This window comes from Prinia subflava, chromosome 19 (genome assembly GCF_021018805.1).
Source record: "Prinia subflava isolate CZ2003 ecotype Zambia chromosome 19, Cam_Psub_1.2, whole genome shotgun sequence".
NCBI lineage: Eukaryota > Metazoa > Chordata > Aves > Passeriformes > Cisticolidae > Prinia > Prinia subflava.
The window spans coordinates 12366044-12385788 of NC_086265.1; the positions used below are offsets into that span (position 1 = coordinate 12366044).

Sequence of the window (19745 nt, forward strand, 5' to 3'; positions counted from 1 at the left end):
CTTTTTCTGCAGTTGTCACATAATTAGGGGGCACCTCACCTGCAGACACGCTTCCCCAGGGCAGCACTCCCCCTCCTGTCATCACTGCACAGAAGCACTTTGTTCTCATTCCTGGGAACACCTTGCATTCCGGGGGTTTTCAGAAGAGCAATTGAAAAGTCAAAAGACCACAGAGACTGAAATTGTTCTGTCCCCATGTTCAATTTTCTGCAGTCTGCTGAGGCTCTGGGTGGTAAACCACACATGAGGTTTCATTGCTGAGCTTCAAATCAGTGAGATAAAAGTGTTTCTCTTTTTTGAGGTTTTTTTTTTCTTTATCTTGACATTTAGTAATAGATTTTTCAAGACATCCAGTTCATCACTCTGGGCTCTAATAGAACTCACAGCAGTGAGGGGAGGAGGATTCTAGGTTGGACTGGGCTTGGAGCATCCTGGTCTAGGGGAAATTGTCCCTGCCCATGGCAGGGGGTGGAACAGGCTGAGTTTTAAGGTCCTTTCCCTCCCAAATCATTCCATGATTCTGTGACTGGAATTCCATATATAGCTTTATTTTTTAATATATATACATATGTATAAAACCCCAGCCTTTTTTCTTACTTTAATGGAGTAAGGGGTAAGTGCTTATTCAACATCTTTTATCCATTGAAATTATTTTGGGACGTAATGATTTTAGTTTCAGTATTGATCACATTATTAAACCTCTTTTTGCTTTACTTCAGAGAAAAAAGAAGAGTAATCAGGATTTTTAAAAAATAAGTCCAATCACTTGTCTCAGATACAGAACACTGGGACAGGGACCAGAGACAGGCACTGGCAACAGGAAATTCCTTGTCCCAGTGAAGCAGTCGAGGGTGAAAAGCCAAGCAGGCTGATTTGGAGACAAGCTCCAGGAGTGCTCTGTGGGGATTGGACTGTCAGGAGCGTTGCTTCCTTTCTGTGATCAGATTTCTAAAGAAATCTCACACCAGACCATGCAGTTTTTCGGTTTCCAATTTTTTAAACCTTTTCACAGATTTCATAGAGCCACAGAAACTCAGATTGGGTTGGAAGGGAGCTTAAAGCTCATCTGATTCCACCCTCTGCCATGGGCGGGGACACCTTCCACTGTCCCAGGCTGCTCCAAGCCCTGTCCAGCCTGGCCTTGGACACTGCCAGGGATCCAGGGGCAGCCTCAAACTCTCTGGGAACAAGAATTTATGTAGATAAATCTGGCCCCAGAAAATCAGTGTTATGGAGAAGGCTCTTAGGCTCTTTTTAGAAGACAGTGGAGAGGGCTTCCTACCTTGTAGAACCTCCCTGGAGGTTCTCTGTGTGGAAGTGTCCTTCAGCCTTGCACTGCTCTCAGTGAGGCCCCACACAAGTGCAGGGATCCTGTGGCACAGAAGTTCTGTTCCTGCCTGGAGTTACATCCCTGAACTGCAGCAAAGGGATTTCCATTACAGTGCTGGTGGTTCAGAAATGCAGCACAGGGAGCAGTTCACCCTTCTTGCTCCTCCCTGCTCTGTGGTTACAGGGACTTGGGGGATTTATTGTTGTACTCCAAGGTGGTTTGAACATGGGGAGGATGAAGCCTGTGCAAAGGTGTACGTGTGTACATCCTGCAGCTGTACAATACCTTGTAAAGGGCTCCAGAGTTACCTAATGCTATTTACTCTTGGTTTCTGCAGGGGGGTTGCAGGTTTTTTTGTCTCTAGGGAATTTTCCATGAAGGTCTTGCTTTAAGTTTTTTGAATCATTTTGTTTTCTTCCTGAGCTCTGAGTGATCCCCTCTTGTCCCAGCACTATCCCCAGGGATCTCAGCATCACACTGGCTGTTCTTGATCCCTGTGGCTAGTCCAGCTGGAATGAGTGGGATTCCTCAGCCCTCCCAAGTGAACTGTGTGCAGATTTCTGGTACCTCTGAATGTGGCAGATTTGTGCAGGGCACTGATGGGGCTGCACAGCCACCAACGAGCTCATCTCCTGGCCTAATGGTTCTTCATTATTTGTATAATGCGAGGCAAGGACCTGGAGATGAAAATATAACTCTTTATGAACCTATGAAAATTATTCTGCAGCAGGTAGTAATGAAATCTGGGAGAACATATGGAAAAATAAATGAGCTGCTCTGTTCAAAATAGATTTCTTACACGTATAATGATGTTTTATTTTCTTTTATTTGTGCAAGCATAGCGGGGAACTAGGTGGCCTTTCAGTGATTGGCACGTATTTTATCCTGAACTAATTTGCAATGGGTAGAGCTGTTTGTGGAAGGCCATTAATTCCAGCAGAAATCCATTTCCCTGTGCCTGCAAGTCGGTTGGCACCTGGTGTAAGAGCCGTGGCTTCGCATCGCTTTTCCTTTGCCTCGCCTAATGCAGCGTGTCAGTGCTTCCTCTCACTGAAGCGATTTTATATGAAACAATTATAAAAGAGCTATGAAAAATACTTCAAACCCATATCCCAGCCTGTTTGATCACTTGGAGGCTCAGCACCACGGAGCCTGTCCCTGTTGTTGTTGGATGAGGAGCAGGAGGCGGCAGCACCCACGCGGTGCCCGCAGGGACACTGCGGAGGAGGTGCCGCCAGCACCCCGGGGTGACAGCTCTGACAGCACAGCACAAACCAGCCTGTCACACCTCCAGAAACATCCATCAGAGTGCTCAGAGCCAAGAAGTCAACACTGGCTGCTTTGGGTAGGCTGGCTTCCTGTTCAGGGCTGAGACTGTTGAGATTTGCGTAAAGGTTAAGCTGACCCTCGGCACTCTGGGTTGCCTGGTTAGAGGGAAGTGAACAACTGCTGGTTGCCCTGAAGCTGAGGTGGGCAGTTTGTTTGCAGGAATGCTCTAGAATTTTTTTCTGCATCATAACTTACAGGAATTGTAATTGGCAGGTGCACACTTTGGAAATCCAGGGTTGGGGAGGACTCCTGGGTGAGGAAAGCATTGCCCAGTGACACCTCTGCATGAAAAGCTGTTATTCCCAAAAATGCACCTGTGCCCTGGGCTGATCCCCCAGTGTGGGCAGCAGGGGAGGGGGAAGTTCTTCCCTCCTGCCCCACTCAGGTGAGGCCCCACCTGCACAGCTGCCCCAGCCCTGGGCCCAGCACAGGAAGGACCTGGAGCTGCTGGAGAGAGTCTACAGGAGGCCATGGAGATGCTCCAAGGGCTGGAGCCCCTCTGCTCTGGAGCCAGGCTGGGAGAGCTGGGGGTGCTCACCTGGAGAGGAGAAGGCTCCAGGGAGAGCTCAGAGCCCCTGCCAGGGCCCAAAGGGGCTCCAGGAAAGCTGGAGAGGGACTGGGGACAAGGGATGGAGGGACAGGACACAGGGAATGGCTTCCCACTGCCAGAGGGCAGGGATGGATGGGAGATTGGGCAGGAATTGTTCCCTGTGAAGGTGGGCAGGCCCTGGCACAGGGTGCCCAGAGCAGCTGTGGCTGCCCCTGGATCCCTGGCAGTGTCCAAGGCCAGGCTGGACAGGGCTTGGAGCAGCCTGGGACAGTGGGAAGTGTCCCTGCCCATGGCAGGGGTGGCACTGGATGAACGCTAGGGCTCCTCACAACCCAATCTGTTCTATGATCCTTTGACTTAACCACAGAAGAGCTGTGTGGATGAGTGTGGGGATATTTCAGCTGGGACATGAGGCAGGGATTAAGCATTTTGAGGTACCCCAGATATTTGTCTGTGCTGCTCTGGCCCCTCCACCCGCAGCTCTCTGCACCCACAGCTGAGCCTCCCTTCCCCAGGGCTGAGCTCCCTGAAGTCCGGGTGCACTGGGCAAGGTCAGGGACAAGGTTGTTCCTGCCAGCTGCAAACACTTTGGTAGCTGGGGAGTCACAGAGCTGGTGACAGCAGGGGGATGTGCCGGCACAAAGGCAGTGAGTGGAATTACTGTGATAATACATTTCAGTCCTCTTTTTTATAACGGATTATAGGGGAGAGTCTTTTTCAGAGCATGTTTGCGATGGTTCAGTAACTTTTAATTATTCCAGACCTGTTCTTTATGTGTAGTACAAGAAGCCAGGTCAGATTTAAAGAAATAACTACTAACTCTTCACACATGTGAAAAAATGTTTTTGAATGTCACCTCCCAGGAGATGAGAGCCGTGTCCAGGTTAGGGTGTTCTCAGTTATGCCCCATCCATGTTGAATTCCTCTCTCATGCCTCACCTGCTGTTCCAAAACACTCCCCAGCTTTCTCTGGTCAACAGGCCACAATATTGAGCAAGAAGATGCTTTGTTTTCTCTTCCTGACCTTGCTCCGACTTTTACCTGTCAGTGACTGTGGTCACAGCCATCATTCTGTAGGGAAGCTGAATCCCAGGTTGGGGATAACTGCTGAATGATGGTCCCCAGTGGGAATGAAGCTACTGGAGCACTCCCCTGAACTTTCTGTGCCCTCTGTGCTCTTCACCCCGATTGCTGACTCTGCATTCCCTCCGTTTTCAGGCACCAGAGCAATGGGGCAGTGATCTCCCGCTGCGGCCAGCCCGAGGTGAGCTGGTGGGGCTGGAGGAACGCTGACGATGAGCACCTGGTGCAGTCCGTAGCCAAAGCCTGTGCCTCAGACTCCAGGTCCAACAGTAACAAGTTAATGAATGGGAATTGCTCCAGGGATTTGTCCAATGGAGGGGACCTCTCTGACGTGGAATTTGGTAAGGCTGTCACTGTTGCTTTTCTGTCGAGGGCAGAGCTTTATGGAAAAGTTTAATCTCCAGTGCTGTAACAGTGAATCTGTTGTATTTAGTCCCCATTCTCCAGTGCATGTGCATTGTGGGACTGAGGGAATCGTGCTGTAACCAATGTCACAAGGATCCTCTGAGCTCCTCACCCGTTTCCTCCTCCCCAGACTCCTCCATCTCCAATGCCTCAGGAGCAGAGAGTTTGGCAATCCAGCCTCAGAAGCTTTTGATCCTGGACGCGCGATCTTACGCAGCAGCCGTGGCCAACAGAGCCAAGGGGGGTGGCTGTGAGTGCCCAGGTGAGCAGCATTCCTCCCCAGCTTTCCAGGCAGTCAGTCCAAGGGACTGGCTCCAGTGTGATTACCCTGACACCCTTCAGCACTGCCTGTACGCTGCTCATCTGTGTGAACGTTCTGGAGCAGGCAGCCGCACCCAGCCCTTCAGAGGGCAGCTTGAGCTGTTAATTGGTCTGTGCTCAGGCCATTAACCCAGCTGGCAGCAGTGCTCAGTAAATGCTGAACCCTGTGCAATCTGCTGAAGAGCTTTCCCTTGCTGAGTCAGATGTATAAACTAGAGACAAAGGTGTCCAGTGTGCTCATGTCTAAAACCCCTGAACCTGTAAAACCCACTGGCTGCAGAGGAGAATAGTATTCTAGAATGGTTGTGCAAAATACAAATTCCCAGCTGAATTTCCCTAAATTTCCCTAAAGCTGAAGCATTTTTCTGTATTTGTATCATAGCAACTGCAGTCCTGCCTCACCTTGCATGTGTAGTAATACAGTTGCAACACCACTTTCTGTGTTCTTTGGCACTTGTGAATTGGTGGTTTTATAAACAAGATATTATTTATGGTCACTGTTAGGTATGAATGTAGCCTGTTAAAATTCCATGGGTGGAGAGGCTGGAAAAAAATCCCAGACAGAGAAACTGGAGATAAGATAACGAAAGCTCTTTTGACCATTTATTTTTTGGTTTGGCCTTTGCTGCAATAGCTGTGTTTTGATTTGTAGCCACCAGTTCAAAAAAAATGAAGCTTCCACTTAACACCTCAAAATCACTAAATAATTCTTCATCAGAGAGTAAAATTCCAAAACTGAAAAGCAGAGTATGCAGGAAGTTTGATTTTCTTCCTGTATATTGTTTTTTTAGTTCTGTAGAGAAAGTTTTCAAACAGCTTGTCACCTTCAATAAAACCTGTATTGCTTTTTGCTTCTAAATTTTCTGCAGGTATTGCCAGGTCTGCTTCATTCTCTGTATAAAAATAGCTTGTTTGTGCTGTGCTTTATTTTAGATATAATTCAGTAAAAATACAAAAAACCTCTGAAGTTGTCTGATACTGTCTGAGGCTGCTCCTGGAGTTGCAGTCCCTCATTGTGTTTGGCCCAGCAATTGTTGGGCTGATAAAGACTTGGGAAATCAAATGATACAAAACATCACAGACTCCTGAATTCTCATGTGCAAGCACTCAGTATCCCAGATTCTGAATCCTGATCATTTTTCTCCTGTTGAAACGGTCATTTTAGTTACTGTGTGATCATTCTTGTGCAGACTGAAGCATCACAGCAGAAGGAAGAGTAAATCTAGGGAAAACTACTGAACTGGTATTTTCTGGCCCTCTTTAGGTGCCCCCTGAGCACTGACCCTGTCTGTCCAGGCCTCCAGTGTTGCTTGAGCACATGCAGAGTAATTCCATGTATCTTCTGTTTTCCTGAGCTCCCAGTGTTTCTCACATGTGTGATGCTTCCTCATATAATTCCCCTCAGAAGAAAGCCGTGGATGAAGTAACCTTTCAGCCTTTTTGAGTGCTTAGGAAAAGGAATCTGAAATCTAACTTAAATCCATAAATTACCAATTAAATATGATTTATGTTTCACATCTTTTGATGTTTCTCAGTCTTTTTACAAACATTCTGGAACCTGGAGCAAGGGAATATCCCTATTCCCAGAGGTTTGCACTCTGCTTTTTGTAACCTGAAGTGAAACATTTGAAATAAATAAATAAATACAGCAGGACTTGGCTAAATGCTTCCTGTTTTGCTGGGCTGTCATGTCTGAAATACCCAGCGAGCTCCAAGGACTTACAGAATCTTCGTAAACAGATTATTTCATCTGTCCACAGCAACAGGGGTTTGTTTTTATTAAAAAAAATTCTTTTAGACAGGTAGTTGTTATTTCTTCCCTCTGCCTTGCTTCTTTCCCTGCAGAATATTACCCCAACTGTGAAGTGGTGTTCATGGGGATGGCAAACATCCATTCCATCCGCAAGAGCTTCCAGTCGCTGCGTCTGCTCTGCACACAAATGCCAGATCCAGGAAAGTAAGTGGAAATTTGGGGATTTGGGCCTTTGGTTCCGTCTTTCTGCAGCCACTTTCTTCAGCTGTTGGTTTTCAAATTGAAATTCAGTGGATTTTCCCTTGGTAATAGTGCTAAGCTATGTTTTTCCATTTTCATGGAAGTCACTGGTTTATTCTGATTGAAGTGAATGTAGAAAATTAGTTTTGAAATTAGAGTGTAACCTTGAATATTGATACCAGAATGTTGTTTCTTCTGGTGGGCTTCTGAGCACTACACTTAGGCCGATCTGCTATTCCCACCTCTTTAATCCTCACCATTGACTCTCCTTTGGAAAACTGTGGTGATGTTGCATGTACTTCACTCATTTATAATGTCATTTCAGGAGAATATTTTATAACCCTCCATGCTGTGGGGTAACTACCCTGTAATGGCCCCTGAGCTTGGGTCCTCACTGTAGTTACCCAGTCCTGTTTTGCCTCCCACTCTCCTGTTTGGAATTTGCTGCTAAAGCCTTCAAAGTATATCCAAACCTTCAGCTCATGCCAGATCTGGCAGTCCCTTGGGTTGGCTACGTGGCTTTGCTGCTTCCACCTCTGGGAAAGCGTTAACAAGACAAGTGAAAAATGCTCCAGAGTGACACTCACAGCTTATTAAAACAGGAGCTTTGCCGTGATACACTCAGACATCCAAACCTGAAAGCATTTTAAAAGAGCAAAAACTGTCTTGCCTGGTTTCCCTCTAGTTGGCTGTCAGCTCTGGAGAGCACCAAGTGGCTGCAGCACCTGTCAGTGCTCCTGAAATCCGCGCTGCTGGTGGTGCACGCCGTGGACCGCGACCAGCGGCCGGTGCTGGTTCACTGCTCCGACGGCTGGGACCGCACGCCCCAGATCGTGGCCCTGGCCAAACTCCTGCTGGACCCCTACTACAGGACCACCGAGGTGGGTCAGGAGCTGGGAGCCACTGGGGTCTCTGGAGGGAGTCTGGCTGTCAGTTATTTCAGGTTTCTCCCCTGGCAAAGGCACTGAAGCTGGCAGGAGTTTGTCACCCGTAGTCTGCAGTTGTTCCCAGGTGCAGGTACATCTGTAACTCAGGAGTAGCTCACATTCCCTCTGCTGTAACTGCACAGTCATGGTCTGTGCTTCCCCATATTTAGTTTAGGAGTATGGAATACAAAGTGCTGCAATTGCTGCTTCTGGTTTACCCCTGCAGGTTCTCAGCCAAACACTGATGTAGAGCCTTCGTCTTCGCTGCATTCCCCAGCTGCATGGTTCTCCAGTTTCACATTTTCATTGCCCTCTGTCAGTTATGTTTCTCCTGATTTCCCCTGTTTCATCACTTTTCAGCACTGTGGGATATGTGCTGGCTGGCTTCTATCTGCCAGCCCACGAGCAAGATGCCTTTGTTGTCCAGAACAGAACTCTGTGTCTGAACACTGCTCTGAGCTCTGCTTAAAGCCTCACACACACTAGGACCAGGAGCTGGAACTGCCTTTTGGATGGAAGTGTGAAAACTTCCTGGATCCTTTTCCACATGGATTCTAGAAGCTGACATCCATCAGGAAAACATGCTGCTCTGGCCTGGACACAGGATCTGTTCCTGGTTCTCCAAAGGGTGCTGTCCTTCCTGCTGGGGAGCAGAGTTGTGCTGTGCACACTCTGGGCCTCCCCTGTCACCCTGAGCAAACCATAAACTGTAGCTGTCTGTACCAGGATCAGAAACATTGAGGAAAATGAGTTTTCAGTGGTCAGATTTAAAGCTTTCCAGCTGCCAGCCATTATTTTGGCTCTAATCACAGCCATTATTTTGGCTCTAATCACAGCCTTTGACTCGATAAACATTCTCTACAATTTTTCTTTCCACTAAGAACAAAAACCTTCCATCCTGTGATGGATTTCAGGTCCTGTGAGACAAGGTGTGCCATTCAGCTGCTCACTCAGGCACTGTTTGGGAATGTTCTTTGCCCTTTTCATGAAAAATCACTCAAGTGAACCTTTAATCAACCTTGTGACTGCTGTACGCACAGAGAAGCACCTGCTCTCCCTGAGCTTGGATGTCCTGTTGTGGATGGATGGTTTTCTTCCCTGACAAGTGCATCTGACCATCATTTTCAAGAAAAGTTTTTATGTAACTTGTCCAAATACTGGAGACCATGATCCAGAGACTTTGGGAAGATGAAGTTCCTACTTGTCACTGCCTGGATGAGATAGGGCTCATATCAGGATCGTCCCTGCCAGTCACTGAGGACTTAACCTGCCTTATTCCCTTTCCTGTTCATGTAGTTTGGGAATCCTTATCTGTCCTAATTCTGTTTCAGAGCACAGAGGCATTAGGGAAAGCAGTAAAGAGAAGTAATGAGCCCAGTGCTGAGGGGAAATAGGAGAGAGGACACAACGAGTCCCACAAGTCTCAGACCATCTCAGAAAACTGAACCAAAGAAAAATAGGAATTCTTCATCTGTGCTCTCCTCCCTGCAGGGTTTCCAGGTGCTGGTGGAGACGGAGTGGCTGGATTTTGGCCACAAGTTTGCAGATCGCTGTGGCCACGGGGAGAATTCTGACGACCTCAATGAGCGCTGCCCGGTGTTCCTGCAGTGGCTGGACTGCGTCCATCAGCTCCAGAGGCAGTTCCCCTGCTCCTTCGAATTTAACGAAGCATTCCTTGTGAGTTGGGAGACTGCTGCTTTAATGCACTGCTGCTGAACACTGCTGGGGAGCCCAGGGGCTGGATTTTCCCACCTTTCTGTGACATTCTGTGTCCAGGGCCAGGTTGTACAGGAGCTGGAACAACCTGGGATAGTGGAAGGTGTCCGTGCCCATGGAGGGGGTGGAATTACATGGGCTTTGAGGTCCCTTCCCACCCAAACCATTCCATTACTTTATATATATATGAATATATTCTGTGTATTCTATATATGCTCTCACGTAATAAAGGGCACAGAAAAGCTGCCCAGATACAGGGGACAAAAGCACTTGTGTAACCCACAGGGTCTGTTCACTCTAAAAAGCAGAAGCCTCAAGGACTTCTTTTAGACTTTAAAGAAATAAGTTATATTAATTGAATAGTCTCACCTAAGAGGTGTAAAACATCCACACAGCCTGAAAAAAATTCATTCTTATGGCCAATGCAAACTCCCCCCTGCTTGGATCTTGTTTGGACTTGAATACTCCTCCTCTAAAAGCAACCTGTGCTCCATTCATTTTTTCCAGTTTCTTCACTGAAAATGTGTAGGCTGTAGGAGCTGTGCTTACCTTCTTTGGAAGCAGGCAGCATTCCTATTAGGAATTCACCCAGGATGGTCCAAGCCAGTTCTCAGATCTCTGGGGAAGTGGCAGTCGTGTACTGCAGGACCAGTAGTCTGAAGAGCAGAAGTTTTTATGAAGTGTCTGATCCACTAGGAGATTTAAGGCACATTCCTGTGATTGTGGCTGACTGGAATTACCACTTGCCAGCTCAGCCATGTAACTGAGCTCATGTACACTCCCCGAGTAGCTCAGTTGTGAAATGAGATACAACAGGTAGTAACTGGCTTCACAGCACACTGTTAATCTCCACGGGCTGGGAGAGAACATACCCGTGGTATGCTGGCCTTTGTAGAGTGAAACCCTAATTTATTACAGTATTGAACCACTTGTTTTCATTTAAACATCCGAATAATCCCAGGGAAGTCATTGATATGCCTGAAGTTAAGCTGGCATTTGTTAGGCTGGGTCCAGCATGGAGTGATTAATGATCAGCATTTCTGTGCTGCATGAATGTTTTGTAGCAGAGGAATCATGATTCTGCTTTGCCTGGCCTGCAGGGCAATAGTTTGTATCAACATGACTTGATTAGGAACAAATATTTTGTCTTTCTATGTTCCATTTTTTCCTGAATTTGTTCAGTTATGATTTTAAAAGATTCCGCTCCCCTTGCATTCCTTTGCAATTGGTTTGTAAGGAAGTATGTGAGAAATGCTGTGGGTTGGTGTGGCAGCCCTGGGGAGGGCTTTGGTCTGGGAAGGGAGGCGAGGCTGGTGCCTTGTGCCAGCTGACACTGCGTGTGTGGCTCTGTGCAGGTGAAGTTGGTGCAGCACACCTACTCCTGCCTCTTTGGAACATTCCTGTGCAACAATGCGAAAGAGAGAGGAGAGAAACACACTCAGGAACGGACCTGCTCCGTCTGGTCTTTGCTGCGGGCAGCAAACAAAGCCTTCAAAAACCTGCTCTACTCCTCCCAGTCGGAATCTGTATGTACCCCAACCCCCTCCCGGGGGGGCTCCCCCAAACAGCAGCCCACTAATGAGGTCCCCTGAGAAACCCCCCAGCAGTGGGACACGGTGACCTGGGATTCAGCCACAGCGGAGGTGGTGGCTGCCCCATCCCTGGACATGCCCAAGGCCAGGCTGGGTGGGGCTGGGAGCAACCCGGGATAGTGCAGGTGTCCCTGCCCGTGGCAGGGGTGGCACTGTGGTGCCTTGTGTGGTTCTCTGAACTGTCCCCATGGACAGAGAGGCGATTCCAGACCAGCTCAGCTCTCCCTGATATACAGCTTGGAACACCCAGCTCAGGCTGATGCTTGAAGTCTTGGGTTAATTTGCTGATATTTGGGGAATGCCACCTCAGAAATGTCTCCGTGCTGAAATGTGCTTTCTGTGACTAAATATTTTATTTTTTGTAACAGAAAGCATTTCAGTCTTTGATAAATAGACCTTTCTGGAGAAGTGAGCTGTGTCAGAGGAGTGACACAAAATTGCCTGCAAACCTAGACTCTGTGTCTAAATTAATTTTAAATCTAAACAGAAGAAGTGGCTCAGATTATTTAGTGTATCTTTGTTTCTCTTGATACCTTCAGGTTTTCAGTTTGGTTCCTCCATGGTAGGAGCTCAGTGAAGGTTCTGGGAGGAGGCTCAGTTGTGTGTTTGGTACAAGGTCACATGAGGGATTCAGGGCTGCAGAGCATGGGCAAGAGAGCAAACACCAAATGACATCATGGTTAGGACTGCAAGGACTTGTATAAATATTTAAACCCTTTTTATTTATCGAAGTATCAGATGTCATAAACTGAACTGTAAGGACTGTGCAGTGGATTTGTATATGACAGATGTGGCTTTCAGTTGTTTCTAAGAGCAAAACTAAACCCTGGCTGAGCAGGAAGGAGTTCATGCCCACAGTGATGGTAAAAAGATGAATTTTCTACTCCCCTGAGCCCTCCTTGGCTGAGTGTGCTCTGGGCTGTCACTTCAGTGAGCCCTTGGAGCCTTCCCATGTGGCAGTCCTGGGGAGAGTTCGTGAGGCAGAGCAGACACAGCCTGGGGGGATCTTAAAGCTGTGGCTGCCTCCAGATTTCCATGAAAATGCCAGGGGGAGCATAGAGAGGGCTCTCCCAGTGACTGTGTGGACTGGTCTGTCCTTGGGCTGCCCTTCTGTGCTCCATCCCACTTGGCCCCTGTTCTCAGGAAATACTCACAAGGACACTCCTTCTGCTCATGGGAGTTTAGGTAATTTCCTGGTTTGGGTTCATTTTCTTGTGGTTTTACTTCAGGCTTTAAGAGGTGCCTGTGTTGCAGCCACATCCCTTACAGAGCCAAAGGTGTTCAGGAGCAGCAGGCACCCCACAGCCCTTCCCCTGCTCAGGGCCAGGGAAGCAGAGTGTTCAGAGAATCACAGAATATCCTAATTTAGGAGGGGACTCACCAGGATCATCCAGTCCAAGCCCCGGCCCTGCACACAGCATCCCAAAATCCCACCCTGTCCCTCAGAGCATTGCCCAAGTGCTCCTGGAGCTCTGGTAGCCCTGGGGCTGTGCCCATTCCCTGGGGAGCCTGGGCAGTGCCTGTCTGGTGGAGCCAGCTGTTCCTCTGCCATTGCCTGCTTTTCCATGGGAAAGTTGCTTGGAAAAGAGTGGAATTGCTAAAATGAGCCCAGGCGTTTTTGAAGTGAAGCAGAAAGCATATTCCACAATCAAGGAATCCCTTTCAAGAGGCAGAAAGCATATTCCACAATCAAGGAATCTCTTTCAAGAGCAAGCTGCCTCTTAACAGAACTGCTGCATGTACTGAATACGTATCTATGAGTGCCTCCTGTGAAGCTGGGCTGGGGTGGATTGGGGTCCATGGGATGAGTTCAGCTCTCTCTGGCACGGTGTATCACAACACACACAGCAACCTCAGCACTCACAGCGAGCCACTGATTCCATGAGTAGTGAAGATGTAGATTCACAGAGAGCTGATAGCAGGAGTTCATTCAGGAGGAGCTGAAGGCCAGCATTGTTCTGCCTCTGACAGAAAAGGTCATTCTACCCCCAAGTGTGGCTGATGAAAAGCTGTCACCAGCCCTTGGCGTGGGCAGGACATGTCCCAGCTGAGACCTGGCGGTGAACTGCCCCCCTCAGAGCTGAAATTGTGCAGGGAGGCAGCAGCTGACCCTTCCCCTTGCCCCGTGCCAGGTGCTGTATCCCGTGTGCCATGTGCGGAACTTGATGCTCTGGAGCGCCGTTTACCTGCCCTGCTCCTCCCCCTCCACGCCCGCCGACGACACCTGTGCCCCGTACCCTGTGCCAGGCTCTAGCCCCGAAGAGCAGCCTCTGGGCAGGTGAGCCTAGAGCCCAGAAATGCCGTCCTGTAAAGTAAGATCAACAGAGGATATTGGGGATGTGAAAGGAGAGTGTTGGGGTGGGAGGGCAGGATTTCTCCTGGGTGTATTGGCGGAGCTGCGGGACTGAACTGCCCAAGTGCAGCCCGTCTGTCGGGTGGGTTTGGAAGCTGTCACATTTCAGGGCTGACAGCGTTGCAGAGAAGCTGGGCAAATAGAGTTAAACTCTGGGTGTCACATAGCCACAGAGAATTCCTTCTATCCTTGTGGGATATAAGCTTTCATTGGTGATCTTCACTTTGAGTTCTTTTTCAATGTTGCGTAACCATTTTTTTGCTTGTTGTACAGTGACTCTGAGCACATGTTAATTAGGAGGTGTGACCAGGCTGTAAGCATTGGGGCTTGCTGGTAAAGGGATTACTCTGGGAATGTTTGAAGTCTGGTTGAACATCTTTTCCTGATGGCAAACAAAGGAAGTACCGCACAGCTCTGCACTACCACAGATGGTCGGAATGTGCTCCTGGATAGTACTTCCACAGGCTCATTAGCTGCCAGATTGTCACTGTCCTAGCTGGGGGGCTGGTTTTGAACCACAGTAGCTCAATGTTACGAAAGCATCCTCTGACTTTGGAGTGGGATTGTTGGTCCCTTTGCAGGCTACCAAAGACGAGATCCTTCGACAATCTGACGACAGCCTGTGACAGCAGCGTGCCTACAACCAACCGCCGGAGCAGCGACCCCAGCCTCAACGAGAAGTGGCAGGAGCACCGGCGCTCGCTGGAGCTCAGCAGCCTGGGCCCCCCTGGGGACGACCCCTTCGAGGGGGACGGGCTGAGCCGGCAGGGCAGGGCCCCCGTGGGGGCAGAGCTCTCTGTGGCAGCCGGGGTGGCAGAGGGACAAATGGAGAACATTCTGCAGGAGGCCACTAAAGATGATGTTGGGCTGGAGGAGCACTTGAGGGGTGGCCTGGAGGCAGCAGGGAAAGGGGCTGAGGTTGGCCTGGATAAGGAGAAGAGAGCTGACAATCTGTGTGGGGAAAAGGCCGAGGTGGATACAGGTACCACAACGAACAATCCCACAGCCAACCCACACCCGGCCTCACGCGGTGCTGCGGAGCTCAGAGGACAGCAGGACGAGCACAGCGACCCCAGCAGCGCTCCCCAGAAGGCCCCTCAGGGGAGAGGACTGCAGGCTGTTCCTTCCGAGGGAAACAGAGATGCTCCAAACAACACGGAGGAGGAAGGTGTTGGGAAAGGTGAAGGAGAAGCAGAAAGCCCGTACAGCACAGCCCAGGCCAGCCTTGCCTTGCCTCTGACAGCCCTGCTGGAGGAAAGGACATCCAACATCGAAAGCTCCACAGAAACCTTAACGGAGACCGAAGCAAAGCCCGAGCTCATGCCCAGGGCTCCGTGCCACAGACCTCACCCCTTCGACAACAGCGCTGATGAGCTGTCCCAAACTGTAGAGAGCAGGCCCGAGGGGGAGTGCATGATAGAGCTCCAAAAACTGGGATCAAGAGCGCATAGGACTTCTGGTAGCAGCACCACACACCTCCCGATGCCTTCCCCTTGTGCCTTGCCTCTAGCAGACCGCAAAGATGAGCTGGTGTATAACGGGGAGCTGGAGCTGGAGAACAAACTGGTGGAGAAACCCGCGGGGTTCACGGCCCCGAAATTCCCCGCCACCAACGGACACTGCGTCAACGGCGAGGACGGGCGGGTGAAGGCCTCGCTGAGCCGGCAGGTGTCCGCGGCCAGCTGCAGCTCTGCCCAGCTGCACCTGAGGAACTTGCACCAGAAGTGGATGTTCAGCCAGCTCGGGAAGCAGGCGGCCGGCAGCCCGGACCAGCCGGCCCGCAGCCACCTGGACGACGACGGGATGCCCGTCTACAGCGACGTCATCCAGCAGCGCCTGCGCCAGATCGAGACGGGCCACCAGCAGGAGGTGGAGACCCTCAAGAAGCAGGTGCAGGAGCTGAAGAGCCGCCTGGAGAGCCAGCTCCTCAACAGCTCCCTGCGCCTCAACGGCGACTACGGCGACGAAGTGGTGAGTGAGCGTCACCGGGCCGGGCGCGGAGCTCAGCGAGCCCTCAGGGCCTGACTTGTGGGCTCTTACAGACCTCTGCAGGTCATCCCGAAGAGGGCAAACACTGCCTGAGTACCTGAGAGTGGCAGGTACTGACAGCGGATACTGTCACTGAACTTCAGATTGAGCAGAAAGGTTTATTTTGAGATGGGTGTTGCACAGCAGCTCACACAGCCCTGGCCATAGATAAACACCTTCCCTGGCCTTGGTAAAACCAACCAAACCCCTGGTTTACCAAACCTCAGTAAAACCAACCAAACCCCTGGTTTACCAAACCTCAGTAAAACCAACCAAACCCCTGGTTTACCAAACCTTGGTAAAACCAACCAAACCCCTGGTTTACCAAACCTCAGTAAAACCAACCAAACCCCTGGTTTACTGCTGTCTTCATGAAGGGCAAAGATCTTTTCCCATGCCATTTTTGGGACAGCAGCATAGGATGTTTCCTTGGTTCTCTGCAGGTTCCAGCTGCACTGGCAGCTCTGTGAGCTCAAACCCATCAGGGTCACGCCATCCCTTTCAGATGCTCCAGCCTCAATGACTGGAATAAATTCTTAGAATTCTAAATTAACTGGAATAAATTACCTGAGCTTTTGTGGCAGCTGTATCTGAACAAGGGTTTTTCAACAAATTAAGGATTTTAAGAGACCGTTTAAACCATTTGTGCTTTTATTTGTCAGTGTTTAAAGTTGTAAAAGTAGAGACTTTTGTAGAGAATTGTGCTTTCCTGTGGGTTTGAGCACTTGCCTGTAATTCCTGAGGCTGTTGCAACACCCATCAGAAGTTTCCTTTTCCTACATGTTTTATATGCCTGCAAAATTGAAAAAAAATGTAGGAGGTTCCCAGCTTCTGTTTGTTGAATTCACTGTTTAGAAGTGGCAGAGGTGCTGGATAGTCCCAGGTACGTTTGTTGTGAAAAATCCTTGGAGCCTTCTTGGCTCTTCCCATTGGAGATGCAGCACAAGGCGCTCACTGGGCTCAGTGTCCCTGTCAAAAGCTTGAATTCCTTGGAGAAATTGGGTGCTTTGGCTTAATGGATTCTGCTCCTATTTTTAAGGGCCTTCAGAAGCTGCAGTGTAGGACTGGCAGTGCCACCTGAAAATTCCCCATTTTTAACGACCTGATCTCTACCTTCTGTTTGTGCCTCCACTTGGGAGTTGCAGGTTTTCCTGTGGAACTCCAGGATTGCCCATTCCTCAGGCATAAAAATGCATTATCTCAAGATTTCTTGCTATTTTGATATATTTTAAAGGCTGGCTGAGTTTTAAGTGACTTAAAATCCACCTCTGCCTGGATAGACTATATTAAGGAAGGCTGTATTCTTCCCAAAACCTATTCATAGCATATACATGAATTTCCCATATGCAATTTGGCTTGTATTTTCCAAATCTTTGCCAACAAAAGGATATCAATGTTACTAATTATAGCTTTGAAAGTGAAACACCCTTGGAAAGGAATCAGGACCCTGGAACTGGAGCCACAGGGAACAGGTTTTGGTTACTCACACAAAGCCTTCCCAGAACTTCCCAGCAGAAACTGGATTCGAAATCCACTCTGCCTCACATCATGCCATCACCGGAGGGTCCAGACCTGCCCTGTTGGGGTTTCTGGGTTTTATTTGTGTGGATCAGGGATCTGGGGGGTGCCGTTCAGCTGTGTTTGTTTGCCAACAGACGTCTATTCCCGACTCGGAAAGCAATCTGGATCAGAACTGCTTGTCTCGCTGCAGCACAGAGATTTTCTCTGAAGCCAGCTGGGAACAGGTGGATAAACAGGATACAGAGGTACAGACTAAATCCCTGTAAATTGCTCACTCTGGGATAATCCTAATTCAAATTATCCTCCAGCCTTTGGCCACGTTCCACTTCTTGGGAACTCTTTTCCTTGTGTTCCGCTGGTCTCACACCTGACATACCGGTACCTGTGCCTATGAGCCCTCTGCTGCACAACCTCTGGGAGCCGGGGAGGGGGCTGAGCTCAGGGTGTCGCCGCTGCCGTGGCGCTGATGCCGGTGGCCGTCCCCACAGGTGACGCGGTGGCTCCCGGATCACCTGGCCGCGCACTGCTACGGCTGCGACAGCGCCTTCTGGCTCGCCAGTCGGAAACACCACTGCAGGTAACTGGGACGGGGCTGGGCACGCCAGGGACAGCTCTGCCCCCAGGGACAGCTCTGCCCCCAGGGACAGCTCTGCCCCCAGGGACAGCTCCCGCCTCCAGGGACAGCTCTGCCTCCAGGGACAGCTCTGCCTCCAGGGACACGGCTCTGCCTCCAGGGACACGGCTCTGCCCCCAGGGACAGCTCCCGCCCCCAGGGACAGCTCCCGCCCCCAGGGACACGGCTCTGCCCCCAGGGACACGGCTCTGTCCCCAGGGACACGGCTCTGTCCCCAGGGACACGGCTCTGCCCCCAGGGACACAGCTCTGCCCCCAGGGACAAGGCTCTGCCTCGGGGCTGCCGTGCCGGGGCAGGGCTGCGCTGCCGAGGGGACAGAACAGCTCCCGCTGCTCAGTTCATCCTGCAGGGACACACCTGAAAGCCACATTTGGTGTCTGCTCCACTCCAGCCAATACAGATCCACCTTTCTTTCCTCAAAATGGATTTGGGGGCACTTTGGACTTACACAGAGTAGAGCTTTGTCCTCTTAGCATTCAGCAATTTGATATATGAGTTACATGAAGTACAGGAATAGCATCTTCTTCCCATTGCTGGTTGGAAACCTGCTCCTTTCCTTCCCTAACCTTTCTCCCCTTTTCATTAACTTGCTCCTACAGAATCTGAACCTGTGTGAGATCAAGGTTTTCTGGATTATTCTTTGCCAGACCTGTTGCCACAGAGGCTGCAGCAGCTTAGGCAGCAGCAGGGGCTTGATGAAGAGCAGGAGGCAGAGACCACATGGCTCAATATGCTGGAGTTAAAGCCAGAGAATCTCCAGTTTCCAGTTCTGTTTCAAATAAATTCCTGGATTTCTGAACGTGCAAACACTATTACAGGAACCACCATTTAAATAAATCTCAGTTACCACATTCTGATGCTCTGCTGCTTTTTGAAGTTGCAAAGAGTTATGAACATTGTTTTGGGTTTGTGTCTGGCTTATATTTTGCTCCATTTAGTCTTGTAAAGTTAACCAAACCCAGGGAAGAAGGAGAGGAATCTGAATTTATTTTTTTTACCATGCCCACTGTGTTTATGCAGATTTGTATGCCCAGGGCCCAGTTCCCTAAAACTGAGCTTGGGACAACTCCCAGAGCCTGGACACACACAGGTCACCCGCAGCCCCACGAGGAGTTAAAATGGACTCAGGGTTTCAGGTCTGGCTCATATCTCCCTGTAGGGTCTTTGCTCCTTCAGCTTCCACATGTGCAGTGACCCAGCTGTTGGTGAGACCAACACCATGAGTATCTCTGTAGTAAACATTTACAGGCCTCCCCAGGAACAGAAATGAGTTGAACCTCACAGTGTAAGGCCTTGAGCAGGGTAAAACCTTGCAGCTTCCGTGGTTGCCAATGTTTCCTCCCTCTGCCTGTTGCCCTGAGCTCTCTCTCCTCCCTGCAGGGACACTGACCGAGTTGATCAGCTCTGGTGAGCATTTCCAGCAGCCTCTGTCCTTGTCCTTGTCCGTCTGCCTTTCCTGGGTGACTTCTCCCAACTAACTCAGCTTTTTCCCTCTTTGTTTCTCACTTGCCTGGAAATCACCAGAACTAAGCTGGGGGTGGCCAGCACAAGCTGCTGGGGGTTGGATCCATGTGAACAGCCCTCTATCCTCACAGAAAGGCTTTTAGAACTTGGCTTTTGAGAGCTGAACTGGGATGTGGCTCAGACTAACACTCACTGTCAGCCCATGTGTGTACTGCTCACTGACAGGAGACTGTCCTGCAAGTTTTATGCATTTATTTTTGATAATTTCCCTTTTTTCCCCCCTATTTTTGGGAGAGGGCCATGTGTTACCATACAATTCCAGTATTGCTGTGCAGAGTGTTGGCAAAAACCTGCCACTTGTTTTAGAAGGACTGAAAATCCCATGGCTGGAACAGGTGCCAGAGCTGGTGGAGGGTCAGCATAACCAGAACTGATGAATATCTGAGATTTTGGAGGAGGAGGAGGCGTGAGGAGCGTGACTTTCAGCCCCCCTTCCTCAC

General features: G+C 49.7%; 1 protein-coding gene across 8 annotated transcripts in view; it reads left to right on the forward strand.

Moving 5' to 3' along the window:
* MTMR3 (myotubularin related protein 3) overlaps nucleotides 1-19745 on the forward strand; it is a 75681-nt gene that overhangs the window by 52105 nt on the left and 3831 nt on the right. For 2 of the 8 annotated variants that reach the window (XM_063416046.1, XM_063416044.1), the window contains 11 exons: nucleotides 4428-4633; nucleotides 4828-4959; nucleotides 6864-6975; nucleotides 7697-7892; nucleotides 9429-9614; nucleotides 11009-11179; nucleotides 13378-13523; nucleotides 14180-15569; nucleotides 17282-17392; nucleotides 17636-17724; nucleotides 19162-19188. In XM_063416046.1, coding sequence (XP_063272116.1) covers nucleotides 4428-4633; nucleotides 4828-4959; nucleotides 6864-6975; nucleotides 7697-7892; nucleotides 9429-9614; nucleotides 11009-11179; nucleotides 13378-13523; nucleotides 14180-15569; nucleotides 17282-17392; nucleotides 17636-17724; nucleotides 19162-19188 — 2766 coding nt within the window. Of the gene's footprint in view, nucleotides 1-4427; nucleotides 4634-4827; nucleotides 4960-6863; nucleotides 6976-7696; nucleotides 7893-9428; nucleotides 9615-11008; nucleotides 11180-13377; nucleotides 13524-14179; nucleotides 15570-17281; nucleotides 17393-17635; nucleotides 17725-18380; nucleotides 19132-19161; nucleotides 19189-19745 lie in introns of those variants that run through there. The other 6 variants (XM_063416047.1, XM_063416052.1, XM_063416049.1 and 3 more) reach the window with 6 other exon arrangements.